The sequence below is a fragment of the Nicotiana tabacum genome, chromosome 23 (genome assembly GCF_000715075.1).
Source record: "Nicotiana tabacum cultivar K326 chromosome 23, ASM71507v2, whole genome shotgun sequence".
In the NCBI taxonomy this organism is placed as follows: Eukaryota; Viridiplantae; Streptophyta; class Magnoliopsida; order Solanales; family Solanaceae; genus Nicotiana; species Nicotiana tabacum.
In genome coordinates, this window is record NC_134102.1 from 15,607,423 (window position 1) to 15,623,789 (window position 16,367).

At 33.2% G+C, this 16,367-nt stretch overlaps 2 protein-coding genes across 2 annotated transcripts; both read right to left on the minus strand.

Moving 5' to 3' along the window:
* Nucleotides 1-618: 618 nt before the first annotated feature.
* LOC107770230 (uncharacterized) lies at nt 619-5,527 on the minus strand. Its single transcript, XM_016589510.2, has 4 exons — nt 5,091-5,527; nt 3,043-3,207; nt 1,811-2,295; nt 619-1,119 (listed from the first exon to the last, which is right to left on the minus strand). Exons 1-4 carry the CDS (start codon nt 5,377-5,379, stop codon nt 745-747), a joined length of 1,314 nt encoding a protein of 437 aa, XP_016444996.1. The 5' UTR covers nt 5,380-5,527; the 3' UTR covers nt 619-744.
* Nucleotides 5,528-6,565: 1,038 nt separating this feature from the next.
* On the minus strand, nt 6,566-11,507 carry LOC107770239 (uncharacterized). The gene is made up of 6 exons (XM_016589521.2): nt 11,359-11,507; nt 9,461-9,752; nt 9,104-9,238; nt 8,630-8,686; nt 7,444-7,578; nt 6,566-6,918 (listed from the first exon to the last, which is right to left on the minus strand). Exons 2-6 carry the CDS (start codon nt 9,734-9,736, stop codon nt 6,853-6,855), a joined length of 669 nt encoding a protein of 222 aa, XP_016445007.1. The 5' UTR covers nt 9,737-9,752; nt 11,359-11,507; the 3' UTR covers nt 6,566-6,852.
* Between the last annotated feature and the right edge of the window lie 4,860 nt (nt 11,508-16,367).

Consider the following 16,367-nt stretch of genomic DNA (forward strand, 5'->3'; position numbering starts at 1 on the left):
ATTCCAAAAAAAAAAAAAAAAAAAGGTAAGGCAAATTTTATTAAAGTGGAATTGGAAAATTAAAAGTTTTGTTGGCCCAAATACTTGTTTTACTTCCCGTAGAAATTTAAAAATAGCCAGATTTAGAAGAGGTAATTGAAAAATAGCCACAATTTCAAAAGTAATCGAAATTTAGCCATTTTTCATGTAAAGATAAATATGAACGAAAGCACTGTTCAAAATCCGGAAAATATTCCAGCATATTGGAACTCCAGTACTGGAGTTCCAGTATAATAAACCGGTCCAGCATAATATGCTGGAGGTTCATACACATGTGCTCCAATCTCCAGTATATTATGCTGGAACTTTCCGCGTGTTGGAGCTCCAGCATAATATGCTGGAAGTTCATACACAGGTGCACCAATCTCCACTATATTATGCTGGACCGGTCCATGTTGCAGCAAAATAGTGGCTATAACTTTGCAAACGCTACTATTTTTGAATTACCAGTCCGAAAGCTGACTAGCCCGTGCTATTTTTACAGTAACAAGTCAATATTAATATCAGATTAGCTTATATTTCATTAGTTTTAACAGGACCTTCATCTTCATATCTACTGGTTTTCAACCATACTATATACTTTTGGCTTTTATTGAGATTAAAATCTGAAACAAGAAGTGATTTCATTTGGTCATGGATGTGTAAAAACACTGTACATTAAAAAAACTTGATACAATCTCCAGCTCCCTTCATAAAGTTTACATTCTATGTCACTGCAACTGAAACTTCTCCACTCCAACTACATGAAGCAACAACATTAGGCATGATAGGATGGAAGGCGACATCGATACAAGCTCCAACATATACCTTGATCCTTCTGATGAGCTCACAAGATTTCGAGTCGTAGACATAAATGTATCCATCAGAGGAACCAGTGATTACTTTCTCACCATCCAAGCTGAAATTGCATTTTATAGGGAATCCAGAAACACTATGGCCTTCATATCGCCTGTACTTATCAAGTCCAAAAGGAGGCTTGGTAGAGAAAATTGCTATGTAGTTTCCATTTGACTGTGCTATGAATTTTGGATCAGAAGGGTGGCATCTTATTGAGGGACAGGTATACGCTTCACTGTAAACCTGAAATATGTTCACAAGATTAGACTTTAAAAAAAAGAACAACACAGATTAGCATAATTTGGCATATACGCTATGACTTCCTTGAGATTGTAACTGTGGACGATTGAAGTGTGTGACATGACAAAAGACATACTTCAGGATATCTGCAGATAACTTATATAGTCACCACCAATCTATTTTGTAGTTAATCCTATCCATCCCTTACTTTCTTAACGGCCATGGATGGGCACAATTTCCACTAAACTTAGACAAATATACAAATGAAGAATACAAAGATGTGTATTAGAGCAGAGGAAAAAAAAAAGGGAAGGAGCAATAAAGAAGACGAGACCTTTGTCAGAAAGAATGAGAAGATTAGAAGCACCGACAGGAGCACGGGGAAAAGGACTACGATGGTCAACTGGGTAATAGTGAACTTAGCTACAGTTAGAGAATTGGAAAGGTCATGTACAACTTCTGCACTGACTCAATACATGGCAGATCATAGCAACATGATGAATAGTTTTCTTCTTTTTTCCCTAATAGGCATGCATCCGCAAAAACATACATGAACACCTTCAAATGTTTTTTTATTGTATGAACATTTCTAACAAGCATTAAGATGATGAAAATCACTCATGAAATGCCTCATGACATGACAAAACCTGAAGCATAAGAAAACAAATCAAAAGGCATTAATGAAGAACTTTACCTGGTTAGATAGAGGGATTTCCCGTGAGACATCCCAAACAATGATTGAATTTTCACTAATATTGCTTTTGGATACATCACTTGATGAAATTATTCGCTTTGCGTCAACTGTAAATTCAGCATCCAGGATAGGACCAAGATTTCGCACATATTGATGGACCACCTTCCCAGCTCTTATATCCCATATTTTAAGATGACCTTTCGAACCTCCAGAGAGGAAGAGATTGTAATTATCTGGATGAAATTTTACCACTCCAACAACTTGATCCTCATTGAAAACCTGAGTTTCTATTCCTTTTTCAACATCAATCAACCTTGATGTGCTGTCATATCCACAAGAGAGCACAAATAAACCATGTTGTGACCACTTCACATCTTTGACAGCCGCATGGTGACAATTAAGGACACGTGCTTTCTTCTGATCTCTGCTCCAGACATTCCATATGCAGACAGTTTGATCCATTCCGGCAGATGCTAGAAGGTGAGCTGCATGGTGAATAGTGTACATGAACATCATGAATACACGTATGCTATTGAATCATCAAAGTACCACACATCCGAAAATAAACAGTAAACTTAATACAAGTTCACAACTAAATGTTTACATCAAGTAATCTAGGAAGGTATTGACCCACATCATTGTAATAAAGTGAAAATTATTGAGCTTTGTTTTCAAAGCATTCTTGGTTTTTGAATACCTAAAGCAAAAGTTTTTCATGTTTTTTGAACAGAGTAAAATTAACCCTTTTTTTTTTTCCTAAGATGGCCCAAAACTTCTAACATTTTCACTTTAGCCATTCGATTTTTCCAAAAAGTTTTAAATTTTTTTTTACGAAGTCTTGATTCATTTTGAAGTTGAGTAATTAGTTCTTTTCCTTATTGTTTTGGTTAAGGAAAAGAAAGCAAGTATCTATCTGATCCTTCTTTCGGTAAAGCATCTCCCCATTTGGAAAGAGTGTCCATCTTTATTGATATCACAAGTAAATATACAAAGTACACCAAGACACAAGCAAATATTTGGAGCAATCAATGTAAACTGATGGTCCAGTCTCATTCTAATAAATACATAAAGTGATGCAGTACATTTCACTGTGAGGTCAAATTTGAAGGGATTTGAAAACCACAAGGGAGTTCCGAATCTATTTCAACATCAGAGGCAGGAATTTGGATAAATATGAATATGGGAAAAAGGACTAATATGAAACAAAAATCAATAGCTGTGATTCCACTTACCATGACTTGTAGACCACTGTACAGCATTAACTGATCTTGTGTGTCCATCAAGAACTACAGAGAGCCTTTCCGGCGTATGGCTCAAGTGTCCATGGACTTTAGTTTGATTTCTCAAAGCTGACAAAATATTATGTGGCAGAACTGAATCCAAAATGTTCCCTAAAACTGACGAAAAAAGACTTTACTCCATTAGGTTGCAGATAAAACTCAACTTGAATGCAGAATTCAGAGAAGTGATAACTACTGCACAAAAATATCATAAATTTGCACAATAAGAGAAGTTGCCAAGAAGTTCCTAGTTGCTTTCATGTTAGTAAATCTTCATATGCCTCCTTTGACACTTTGCATGACAACTTTAGTGACATCATCTCAAAACAAAGGTCTTCCTCACAAAGACATCAATTGCAATAAAAAAGTTGATGATTGCTTAAAAAACTTCTTTCACTAGGGTGAATGTTTGCCAAATGTCAAAAGCTGGGTCCAGTAAATTTTTATACTGAGCACTTTTCACACTAAATCAGCTGTTTAGATGATGTAATATGAATCGAACTGCAAGAGAATAAAAAGCAAAAGTTTGCTAAACATATGTGATGAGTGACAAGAAGATAAGCCCATAAAGTTCACTTGCTATTTCCAATCCTACCCGTATTTGAGTAGTAAAGGGATTGCTCCGGAGTTTATTGAAGTATGACCGAATTCACAAGCCAAATTAGTCATTTTCTCAAATGGTTCTAAATTATCAGCTACCATTCCACTGTCAAGCCCACTTCCTACAAACTAGGTTTCGACAAATCCACCACAGATTATAACTTATCTGGTTATGGTTTCCTTTTGGTTTCCATGGACAGTGGCCTCCTAACTTGGGTAGTTACTCTTATTCTTAACAAACAGCTCACCAAGGCTGGCTAGCAGCTAAGCGAATGGAGTAGTCATCTCAAGTAGATTGCTGATAGTATGCATAAGTTTTAATCTTATATACATTACACAAGAAGCTTCGGGTTACAAGTTTTTCAAATTTTATCTGGTAACGTAATAGTGAAGCATAAAACAATCAGCAATATAAAGGCGGCTGGTTATTTCGGGTTTCAGTTGTAATAAGCAATGATAAGTCAAGAGCAGGCACAGAGTTCCTGGAAGAGTCAGTCTTCATTCCTCAATGCATCAATCTGCCAAAAAACCATCAAAGATAATCCTCTCTTTTTCTCCCCCTCTTATATTATGCTGTTCTCCTCCACCAGGATCTGTTTAGTTCCCTAGTTCCTTGGATTAAGAAATGAGCTCTTAATATGCTTCTCGTCAGTAATAAACAACAGCTTGTTCTTTCACACAAAAATAAAAGTGCTTTTTTTTTCTTGGCAGCAATTACACATTTTCAATTCATCAACTTCTATTTTGTTATGATAGTGGTATCACATCAATTTGCGAGCACTTCGACAAATCCACATATAATCCTGTTTACCAAGGTTAGAGCAAATGAGCTCACACTTAGTGTATCACCTGTAAACTGAACCTGAATCGCTAGGCTGTAACTCCTACTGCCATGTCTCAAGCATTAAACCATCCCTATTGCGACAAATTCATCAATTTCTTCGAAATGGAAAGGAGCACAGTGAACCTTTTGGGCATAAACAATATTTCGGTATTTCTTAAATATTCACAAATACTAGTTTGACTATGAGTATTTGCAAGTAATTGAACTTCAGGTAAAATACTGAATTATTGGTTTGAACTAGTATTCAAGTAAAATAATACTCCCTCCTCTGTTTTTCTTTTTAGCCCGTCCAAAAAAGAATGACATATTTCTATATTTAGTAACAATTTAACTTTAAAGTGCCTATTTTACCATTAATAAAATAATTTATAGCCCCACAAATAAATTTGAAACCACAAGTTCCAACTTTTTTTCTAATTAATCTTTGTGCTCAATCAAATATAATCACATAAATTGGGAGGGAGCGAGTATTGATTTTCACTCACAAACCTTCAACTTTAACAAACTTTATTTTTTGACACGTGAATTGCATGTCCAAATTTTAACATCCACAAACCTGGTGAAGTATTAGGGTAAGGCGGTGTGCTGGGCTCGTCTGGAACTTTTGCAGCTGAACCCATAGCAGCTCGCTCTCGCTTAGAAATGTACCTTCCTGGAAGAGAAACTTCCGCTGTAAGATTCGTGTTTGGATTGGACCTGTAGATGGGCAAAGGATTGTTAACTCGGTTACAATTCTCGAACTTGGCCCGTTTCTGTGGTGGCAATATGGGTCTAGAAAGTTCCTTTCCACCATTGTCGTCTTCTTCATCAGATGTTCCGCCATAGACTTTACACAACAGGTCCATTAGTTATTCTGGAGCTCAAAATTAATTAATCAAACTAATAAATCAATCGAACTCGAACCCTAATTGATGCAAGTCGAGTTAACACTTCAATGGCAATGAAATCGAGCTAAACTTAGGGCAAAACTAAGATAATTCTTCAATTGATATTACTAAAGTTATATTACAGGGTAGTATATAATAGCGCGAAATGATCTCGTTGCATCCTAATCAACAAGGATAGAATGGGGAAATAACCAACAACTTAGGGGACCTAATTGTAATAATAGAAACTACTAATATTATTCTCGATGGACTGCAGTGTAAGGAAAAATAACTTTTGGGGCCTGAGTTCCTGCTTTTAGTTATTACAGCAGCATGTTTGGTCTTTAAGAAAAATAATCTGGGTAACAATATAGCCGCTCTAAAAATAATAACTGATAAATATATATTTTATATACATTAGTGTATAATATACAAAAGATCTATATTCTATACATAATCAATGCATATTATTTTATATTTGCTAGCGAATGTAATTATTTTTGGCCGATCGGCCAAATATATAACTTGCCCTCTAATCTATATCAGTTCAGTTGCATAACACACAATCATGGTTGACCATATCGTAAATCAAGTCAAACCTCAACTATAACACGCCACAATAACTTAAACTTTATTTTACTGCTTTTTTATTACTTTTTGTCTATTATTACTTCGATTTTGTTTGTTTACTATTGCATTTATTCCGCTCCAAATGTCCTTTCCTCTGTAACAACAAACAACAACCCAATATAATTCCACTAGTGGGGTCTGGAGAGGGTAGTGTGTACGCAGACCTTACCCCTACCCTGGGGTAGAGATGCTGTTTCCGATAGAAACTCGGCTCTATCCCTCCAAGAACTTCCCACCTTGCTCTTGACGTGACTCGAACTCACAACATCTTGGTTGGAAATGGAGGGTGCTCACCATTAGAGCAACTCACTCTTGTCGTTGTCCTTTCCTCTAAATTGATGGATTTTTAGCATCCACTATCGCGATGAAAGAGAAGGATCATTGTCCATTGACATCAGAGTAACAGGAGTTTAACTATAGTGATTTAATTGAATTTAAATATAGATACTTCAGTATTGGAACGCGATGTACGAGTCTACTATAGCATAATGAATAATATAGCCGATTCCAACTAGTTTGTGCCTTTGTGAGATCATTTGATCGAAGTTGAATCTCATTTGATGGAAGTTGCCCAATATAACATTTTACATTACATGCCCTTACTAGAAAGGACAGAGTATCACATAACTATGGTGTAGATAAGAGAACGACAAAATTACACGAAAGGGGTCTGCCATCAAATGGAAACATTAAAAAAAAAATGGATCTGAACAATGAAATAATAGAAAAAATATAAGTGCTTCTTCATCTTTGTACTGCATCTATCTGTCTGTGTATAGCTAACTATCAAGTATCAACTGGGATGGGCTACAATGTATTGGCCTACTTGTAAATCCATTCATTTGCACGGCCGCCAGATTCGTCCATATCTATGAAAATGCTCACTGCCTGTGGTTTATAACAAGAGAGAACAAGATTGAAAGCACACTTAGATGAACATTTACGTCGGATTGGCTGAAAAATTCAGACGAGTGACTCAACATCTGTCAACATAACCACCTTTGAAATGCAAAATTTGATATTATCTTCCTTTAGAGATGTGATTCATAGACGTCACAATTGCTTAATCCGAGAGTTCTTATAAGCTTATGATAGAGGTTTATGCAAAGCCTTAATACGACTAGCAAACAATGAGAGTAATCTTTTATTGTTGGAATCCTATATCATATGCATAGGATAACTGACTGAATAATAAGTGTTTGTTTGGTTTGGATTCAAAAATAATTCATGATTAGTTAGATAAGTAATAACTGATTAAAATTTTATCAATTTCTCTAAAATATAGCTGGCTATTTGTTAAGATTTTAAAGGTGATTCTTTTCAGAATAACCAAATAGTGATGCAGGTAATGAGATTGATATAATCAAAAGTTCAGAATAAGATGGCCTCAAGTATCAGCTAGAACTAATTTACCTTCCCTATACGAGGCCGCTCTTTCAACTTCTCAAGGCTATTTCGAACATGCGAAACAGCTCCCCAACATTTCAATGTGTTTGCCACATCATCTAGCCTCAGTAGGTACTCTTCTTCAGTTAGTGGAAAAGATCGCTTTAAAACAGAAGCATGAAGGCACATTAGATGGAAATCACGGAAACAATTTAGTATTCTATATTGATTCTCAACACATGCTACCACGTAAGATGCATGATTTGTGTTTTAACAGATTTCAAAGGATTTGAAAAAAGGTTTTTTAAAAAAGGTCACTCGAACATACTATCTCGTTTCTCTCAACTTCTCACGGCAAGTAATAAACTTCATTTCCAAAGCCAAAAGGTTAGTTAATTTCTGAGTTCGACATTTGCTTTACTTGATCACTGCATAATGACGAGTATAATAACAGACCCAAGTCAGTCCAACTATTTAGTGAATCGGCAGTATCTAATTAAGCTAAAAAATTTATCAGCACCTTATCTAGTATATCAGCAGTATCTAATTAAGCTAAATTTAGAAGTTCTTCTCTCGGTCATTAGGTCAATGTTAACTGTTCAAATTTTCCCCCACTTGAAAGTGATTCTAATATAATTTAAGGAGATTTCTGCTCAATATCATTCCAAGTAATCTCCTATAATTTACTCCTCTTTCTGTATTATAAGATATATTCATCTTCTAAAACACTCGAGTAAAGGACTAGAAAGGAAAGTGCAGCATCACATCCGATATCATGCTTCTGACATGTTCCGTTAAATATCCCAACCCCAATTATGACAAGAAATCAAGACGAAAACTAAAAGGAGGAAAGGACAAAATGCAAAGTCATCGGTGAAATTTAGTTTGTTGGATATAAGATCTGAAGCATCTGAAGAACAAAGAAATTCAGCCATGGGTTTCAACGATTAGAGAATATTGAAGCGGATTTGGATCTTTAAGATGTTCAGTGTCTTTAGAGTGCTGAGATCTCCCAAGTGGAAAGTATAAGAGAAATAAACATTGATTCTTCACATACTGAACCTATGTCATGTTACACGTAGCTAAAATAAATTTGCTTTAGAGTTATCTATCACACTGGGAACATTTTACAAAATATTCATCAATCAAATGGAAGAAATAATTTAATGACAACCACCAAGTTCATTATGGAATGCTAGAGATATCAGCTCACCTGCTCCCTGTATTTCCACATAACGTTTAACGCAAGAAGATTTTTCCCCATGAATTCCTACATAAAAGGCATATAGAGAAACTAAGTTAAGCATCTAAATGATGTTATAGATTAACTGCAGAAAACCTTGCAATATCAATTGGAATTGTTTGAACGCTCTTTCTCTAGTCAGCTTTAGTGGTTAAATTGTCTTAAAAGAGCTGCCCAAATAATAAAAAGGTCATCTGAGTAACAAGTATAGATTGGATACCAAAAACTCTAAACCTAATAGACATAACTTTCTTTTGACAAAGAACTTTTAATTGGACTTGAAGCCAACAATATCTTTTAGTTGTTAATAGCATTAAACCGTCCAATAGATTTTTGAAAATTGAAATTATGGAGAAGTTGCATCTAGATCTACTGTCAATCAAATAAGTGTAAAAGTTATAGATAGATCAGAAATGCTTTTTAAAGAATAAGAAAAGCAAGTACCTTCTTAATCAATTGAACATCATAGGACCTTCCATATTTATTCCTTATCAGAGCTGCAAGGTCTATTCCACTAAAAGCAGAGTCATCTCGCCCGATGATTCTTTCAAGATTATTCCTTAAAATTTCACTATTTACCTGACAAACTAAAAATTAGGATGCTTGTTTGACATTCAGACAATCAGAGACATGCATAGACACGAACAGCCGTATAAGTATATGTTGTGTGCATTATATTCTATATCCAAACATCTCTTTATGATTTTTTTTATTTAGCATTCAAATAATTGAAGTGTAATTAACAAGTATAGGAAGCCAAGCAATGATGGAATTGCAACAGCAAGGGCATTTTTAACTTACAGATCCAGTTTCACTTTCTGTCGGTTTGTTACTATCTTCTGAGTCATCCGGATCCTTTGCATCACCAGTTGCAGCAGAAAAAATTGACCAGTTTTTTCTAGTATTTAGGTGGCGATAGCTAATAAACTTCTGACCTTTTGAAGGAAGCAATTCTTTCCAAGAAGATTCTACGTCTGTATAACGAAAACATGAAAATTTGCAACTTCTTTCCTTCAAAATATGCTCTGGACCTCCTAATGAACAGATACGAGGGTGCGTCCCCAGAGAACTCGTCATTCCAAAAAGATACAATCTGTAATTCCAAAAGACATGAATGACCGGACATCAAATTTAAGCTTGTGTTTGTGTAGCATAAACAAAGTTATCAGAACGCACAAGATAGGACAGTTGGTTAAAGTAATTGAGAACTAGTAGCTTTACCAATTCATTATGTTAGTATATAATAACTTTTTACGATAACAGGTTTGTGCAGAATTATTTCAGTTTCATAAAATCTAACCGCCACATGTTGAAAACAGGTACCATATAGAACTAGAGGGCTTTAAGATGCAATTAGGCCATACCTCAATGTCTAAGTGAAGAAAAGATTTTTTTGGCTTAATCAAACGTTGGCACAATAAGCTCATATTAGTCAAAGTATTTGGATACTTTTACACTTTCTTGATTCATACAGCCAAGAAGTTGTAGATATTTCGACAAGAAGAAACTCTGGACTACTCAGTATTGACTCATGAAAAGAATCATCTTTAGGTTACACTAACTATGTGTAAGTCTAAAAATGATTCACCCTATGTATCAAGAAGATGTTAGTCAGATGTCATACACAGCGATTTTCATGCTTATTATTGTATCCTTGCACCTCCATCCAACACTTTGTTCATATAGACATATGCTATATACAAAAGCTTTGACAACTTTGACAACCATAACACACACCCAATGTCCAATACCTGTACTTAATTCAAGCTAGTACCAGGGCGGATGTAGAGTGTAAGGTATGGGTTCATCCGAACCCAATTGCTTTGGCTTGGACCCTATATATGTATTTACAAATTTGCTAAATAAGAACAAATAATTGATTTCGAACCAAATACATGAAATGAGTTGTGGTAGAATCTCCAACTCAAATCTATAAAGTTCAAATCCTGGATCCACCTCCAGCTATAGCACAGACTCAAACATAAGGTTCACTGAAAAATCTGATCATAAACCACAGCTTCTTTAAGAAAAATGTATACGATCAACTCATTCTACAAGGAACCCACCCTGCACCTTCTGGATAAACATGAACTAACCATGGAAAAGTTTGTTCCTCCAAACTTTTCTTGCTCTTTCATAAAGTAGGACGCTGTAGCCACTTCGATTTACTCATTTCTAGGCTAATGTATATCATTCGATTCATCATCAAGTTTCCCTTATAGTTATCTTATGAAAAAAAGAAGCAGCTATAGCGACCTTCTCCCAAGAAACACTTCCAATATTTCCTACATCAATCAATTTTTGCTCTACTCCTCCATATCAACATGCCATTATCAGGGGCGGACCTAGCATATAAGTTATGAGTTTATCTGAACCCAATAACTTTGAGTTAGACCTTGTGTATTAGTCCAAAAATTCACTAAATAAGTACAAATAATTTATTTCAAACACATAAAGTTCAAATTCTGGATCATTGTAATCTACACATAACCTGGTATAATACAGAGTACTTATATAAGCTCTTTCTTACCAATATAATACACAACCCCTTTACAAACACTAAGTTAGACCAACACCTACAAATTATTCATCAAAATTTCCCCAAAAAAAGGGAAATTCAGAAATTAAGATTATATTCAAGATACATAACTGAATAATATTGACAAATAAAGATAAAAAAAGTTGGGAGAGGAAAGGACCTGGTGTAAGCAGCAGAGTCTAGCGTTTAGCTTTCAAGCTGTGTTGTAGTGAGGCCCAAGAAAGAAAAGGAGTTAGTTAAAAGGCGTAAGAGCTTTAAATTATGGTTGCTTTTGCTTCTACAACTAAAAATGAAATGGAAATTGTTTTCTCCTTTGTCACATGTGGATGTGGAGCAAAATGGATATGGACTCTAAAGTCTTATGGTGTGAGATCGTTCTCCCTTTTATTTTCATAGAACTAATTAATATAATTGTTATTTACACTAATATTTGGTTTTGTGTAAATATTAAGTGCAAATAAATATTTATCTTGGACTCGGTGTTTGCATATACATTTTTATATTTTAATTGTGTTTAATTGATATGTATTTTCAATTTAGTTTATAACTACTAAGGTTAAACAAGGAATGTGAGTATGACAAAATTTAATTATTATACATTTGAAAAAATAAATGAGCTTTGTGGAGATATTTTATAATGCATATATTAATAACACGAGGGAACTAGATATTATGCTGAGATTAATTTCCTCTTTTTCCAGTAAGATGGATTTCAGTTTAATTATTTCACTAGAAATTTTCCTTTAAATTTGAAGATAAGTGACTTTGAATTTTTGCAATTATAAATGGAAAAAAGGCCTCCCAACTGTTTAGTAAGGGGCGGCCCAACCTCATCGGAGGCCTAAAGCAAAATCTTAATAAGAGGCTTTAATATATATATATATATAATATATATATATATATAATTTAATGAACATCGTTTTTAAAAAAATTAGACAAGTGAGGATGTGGAATTAAAAAAAATGAGAACTTAGTTTTATAAAATACAAAAAATTAAATGAATTTAACGTTGATTGCATCACAACTGACATGGGAGAACCCAGAAACACACAAGTGACTCCTTTTTTTTTAGTAAGTCCCTTTCTATATTTGGTAACAATTCAACTTTAGATTTTTTTTTACCATTAATGATTTCTAGCCCAAAAATTTTTATGATTTATTTAAGATTACAAGTTTCAAAAGCCTTCATTTATTTCATAAAATTCATGTCCAGTCAAACACTTACATATAAATTGGGACGGAGAGAGTATAATTTATGTAAGAAAAATAAATAACAAGTTAGATTATTAGATATAGTTAGGTGACCAACTAATGAATATAGAAATATAATTAAGTAAAAAAAGTAAAATAAGATTGACAGAAAACTATTTTAGTTATATTAATTAGAGGAAGAAATCGAGTTATTAAAAATTAATATGACAATAAAGAAATAAATTTATCAATAATAAAAGATAATTATATACTACTATATATAGAAAATACTAGTAATTTTGGGGCCCTTAAATATTTGGGGCCTAAAGCAAGTGTTTCACTTGCTTTAGGGTTGGGCCGCCCCTGCCGATCACTTAAAATTGTACCTGATTGTCAATCCGGTAAACAAACTTATAATTTTACCATTTGAACACTTTACTTGACGGAATGAATATTAATAAATCACTTTGACCGTTGAATATGCTTATGTGGCAGTGACATAGGTAATATGGACAAAATGTGTGTCAATCACGCATAAAATACGCGTGAACAAAATAATCTGATTTAAAATAAATACTAAAATCAAAAAAAAAATTAAAAATTACAAAATGAAAAAGAAAAGGGAAAAATTGACCCCTCATGTACTATTTTTCTTCTTTTCACCGGCAACCCCTCTGTGTTTATCTTCGCCAATCCACTCCTTATTTTATCCAGTTCTTTTCGTTCTCTTTCAAATTTTTCTCATCTCATTTTCTTATTCTTTATCAAATATAGTGAGTGGTTTGAGGAAAGAAAGGTTATGAGTTTTGAACTTAAGCAAGGAGAGAGCACCTTAGAGTTTTCGGCCAGATTCGATCTGAAGGCGTGTTATTTTATTTATGATTTGGGACTTTTTGAAAAAAAGATGTAGTCATTGGTTGGTCGCCGACGAACTAGAGGTGGCAGCCATGAGTTTTACTGGCGGTCAAAACTTATATCCCTAATTGAATTTAACAAAATTAAGAAGAGAAGTAGGAAAAGGGATGAAGGAAGCCAACTAATTTCTTGGATTTGGGATTTGTTGGAGGCTTTTTCGGTAGTCTATTAATTTACTGGTTTGGCGGGTTGGGGGAGGTGTTTGAGTGGAGAAGACAAGTAAAAAATAAAATAAATTTTTGATAAATTAATTTTAAAAATGGGACCCACAAATAACACATGTCACACAATAAATAATCTATCATATGACGTACTTGATATGTCATCTCAATTGATATACACGCTCGGTTGGATAGGTTTATTAGTATTTATTTCGTCATGTTAAAGTGTTCAAATAGAAAAATTGTAAGTTTATTTACCGACATGTCAATCAGGTGCAAGTTTAAGCAGCCAGGTGGCCTTTTTGCCAGTATAAATTGCACCTAACGTGGTACTTTTGAAAAGAAGGGAATAATAAATTGCAAATAATTAAGCCAGTTTAAACCCGAGATCTTATGACTTAGAAAATCACATATTCTATTTTGTTGTCACTTAAATATGAATATGAGATTTTATGATTTTGCTTCCACTTCATTGCCACACCTTTAAAAAATTTAGGTACTCCCCTCTTCTTCTATTTTTCCTTTTGAAAATGGTCCCATTATTCATATTATCACTATTTGACATTTCAATGAGCTCTTTTTTCTGGTGAAGAAAAAAAAGAGAGAAAAAAGCTCTTTTTTCTGAAATTATAATGTTTTAAAAGTTTTTTTTCCGCAATGTTTTTAACATTTTAGTTATTCTTTACCATTTTTTTAATTATACCTCGTACTCTGTATCAAATGCAAAAGAAGTATATTCTGTTATAAGAAAAATCAAATTATGGTGGATGTCTACTCTTCCTCCATGATCTTCTCAAATGCTTAATGACATAATGACATATTTCTATGCTTAATGACATATTCAATGACATATTTTTCATCACTTTTCATGCCTATATAAAGGCCTTATAATAGATAGGAAAATACACACAATTGAAGAAGAAAACTTCTTCCTTCTCTTTATCTCCATTTCTTGTTTATGTTTTACTAAATTGCTTTTATTTCATAACAACATGTCTTGTTCATGTTTTACTAAGTTATTTTTATTTCATAACACGTTATCAGCACGATACTCTAACCAATTGAGATTATGTGCTTTAATCGAATTTTATCTTCTTTCAACTAGAGGTAGTCAAATTTCTTTTCGATCCAGTAAGCTTTACTTTTAAATTCTTATGTCAGCATATGTTTGCTAATTCATGTCTAGCTTTGAGTTTACACTTATATGCAATATGACAACATGATAATCAAACCAAAAATTTTAATCTGCATATATGTGTGACACTTAGCTTCAATTATTTTTTTATGCCTACATGGTTAGAAAAGGAAAAGAATTCCTAACACTTGTGTTCCATATATATCTGATTAGAGCACTGTTGTCTTCTTATATCAAAAGTAGCTTTAATGTTTAGTAAAACTTATTTGTGGATTGAGCAGGATAAGTAGAAAATTATTTTTCACTATTTTAATGATTCATGCCATTAAAATATAATAATAATAATAATAATAATAATAATAATAATAATAATAATAATAATAATAATACTCGTAACTATTTTATTTTAATAAGATAAAATATTAGTACAAGAAGTATGTACTTCACCAAATTTTTTATTTGTGATAGTTCTTATTAAATTAATACTTTGAATCATTTCTATATGGAAAGCATATAGTAGTAGATAGTAGACAGAGATTTGTCCCCTAATTTTTCTTTGATTCCCTGATTAACCTAAAGGTTCTGCTATATCTCTTTATTTTTCTAGAGAGCATAATACTTAGTTTCCACAAAAATATATGGTAACTAGTAGTACTATATTATTCTATTTGATACATCATTTTTCTTTAATGTTTTGGTCATATCACTTTCATCTTGAAGTAAGCTTATTACAGCAAAGACCACATGTGAATTTTTAATATTATTTTATATTTTTATATATCTGTTTGACACTAATTACTTAGCTGATTTGAGTAAAAGAAAAGTTTATTGTTGAGAATTATATCCAAATGACATTATGAAGAGTTTAACTCAAAAGGTAAGCATTTCTTTTGTATTTGAAATTATTTTTGTCCTTTGCTATTAATGATATCAATTTCAATGAGTTCAAGTCGCAATGAACCATGAGGGTAAGATATCAGGATCAAGTCTTGATGCTCCATGATGATAAGAGTTGGGTTTGAGGCACAATTCATTATGGCCTAACTGTCTTTATATTGGCAAGATATTAGGTTTGAGTCCCACTATACCATATTGATGATATAATAATGAATAAAGAAAAATAATATATTTTTTATGAAAAGGCATGAATATTGCCCCACTTGATTTGCTCCATTCTTGAAGTGAATGTGGTAGTGGCGCATAACAAGTCTAAATGAAGACAAGTGGTTGAATAATGAACGCGGGCGTTCCAAAAATCAAAATAATAATAATTATCACTATGATTATATAAGGAGAACAATAAGGGTTCTCAAAATAGTCCTTCAAAATGTGAAGGCAATGTTTACCATCAAATTGATATGAAAAATAATAAAGCACGGCGCTGATTATGATCCAAAAAGAATGTGACTTGTGATAAGCATTAAGAATGCAGACTCATTCCTAAAGGTGAATGTGGCAATATATGATAAAAATAATGAATAAAGACATGCAATGCATGATTAGATGAATACCACACAACTCACCTCTGAGGGAGGTTTGAGTGAAATAAAGAGAATAAATATTATTGTGTGATTACATGAATATGTCATTGGTCGCGTACATGTGATACGCCAAAAAAAAAATAAAATTGGTGTGCCTTATAATAGGTTATTAAAGGCAAAATTAAAGCTAGAAGTGATTTTGCTTATGATGATTTTAATCATGACAATTTATTAAGATATAAGTTTCTCCGTAAAGGAGACATTTATCATATGAATGGTGTGACAA

Bases quoted from the DNA above. Each gene is read 5' to 3' on its own strand.
- LOC107770230 (XM_016589510.2), bottom strand. From the start codon at position 5,379: ATGGACCTGTTGTGTAAAGTCTATGGCGGAACATCTGATGAAGAAGAC. The intron at 3,208-5,090 runs GTTTGTGGATGT...TTTTTTCGTCAG, and splicing joins TTACCCTAATACTTCACCAG to TTTTAGGGAACATTTTGGAT. The intron at 2,296-3,042 runs GTAAGTGGAATC...TTCACCATGCAG, and splicing joins ACAGTGGTCTACAAGTCATG to CTCACCTTCTAGCATCTGCC.
- LOC107770239 (XM_016589521.2), bottom strand. From the start codon at position 9,736: ATGACGAGTTCTCTGGGGACGCACCCTCGTATCTGTTCATTAGGAGGT. The intron at 8,687-9,103 runs GTACTTGCTTTT...CCTTTTATGTAG, and splicing joins ATGTTCAATTGATTAAGAAG to GAATTCATGGGGAAAAATCT. The intron at 7,579-8,629 runs GTGAGCTGATAT...TCTGTTTTAAAG, and splicing joins TGTGGAAATACAGGGAGCAG to CGATCTTTTCCACTAACTGA.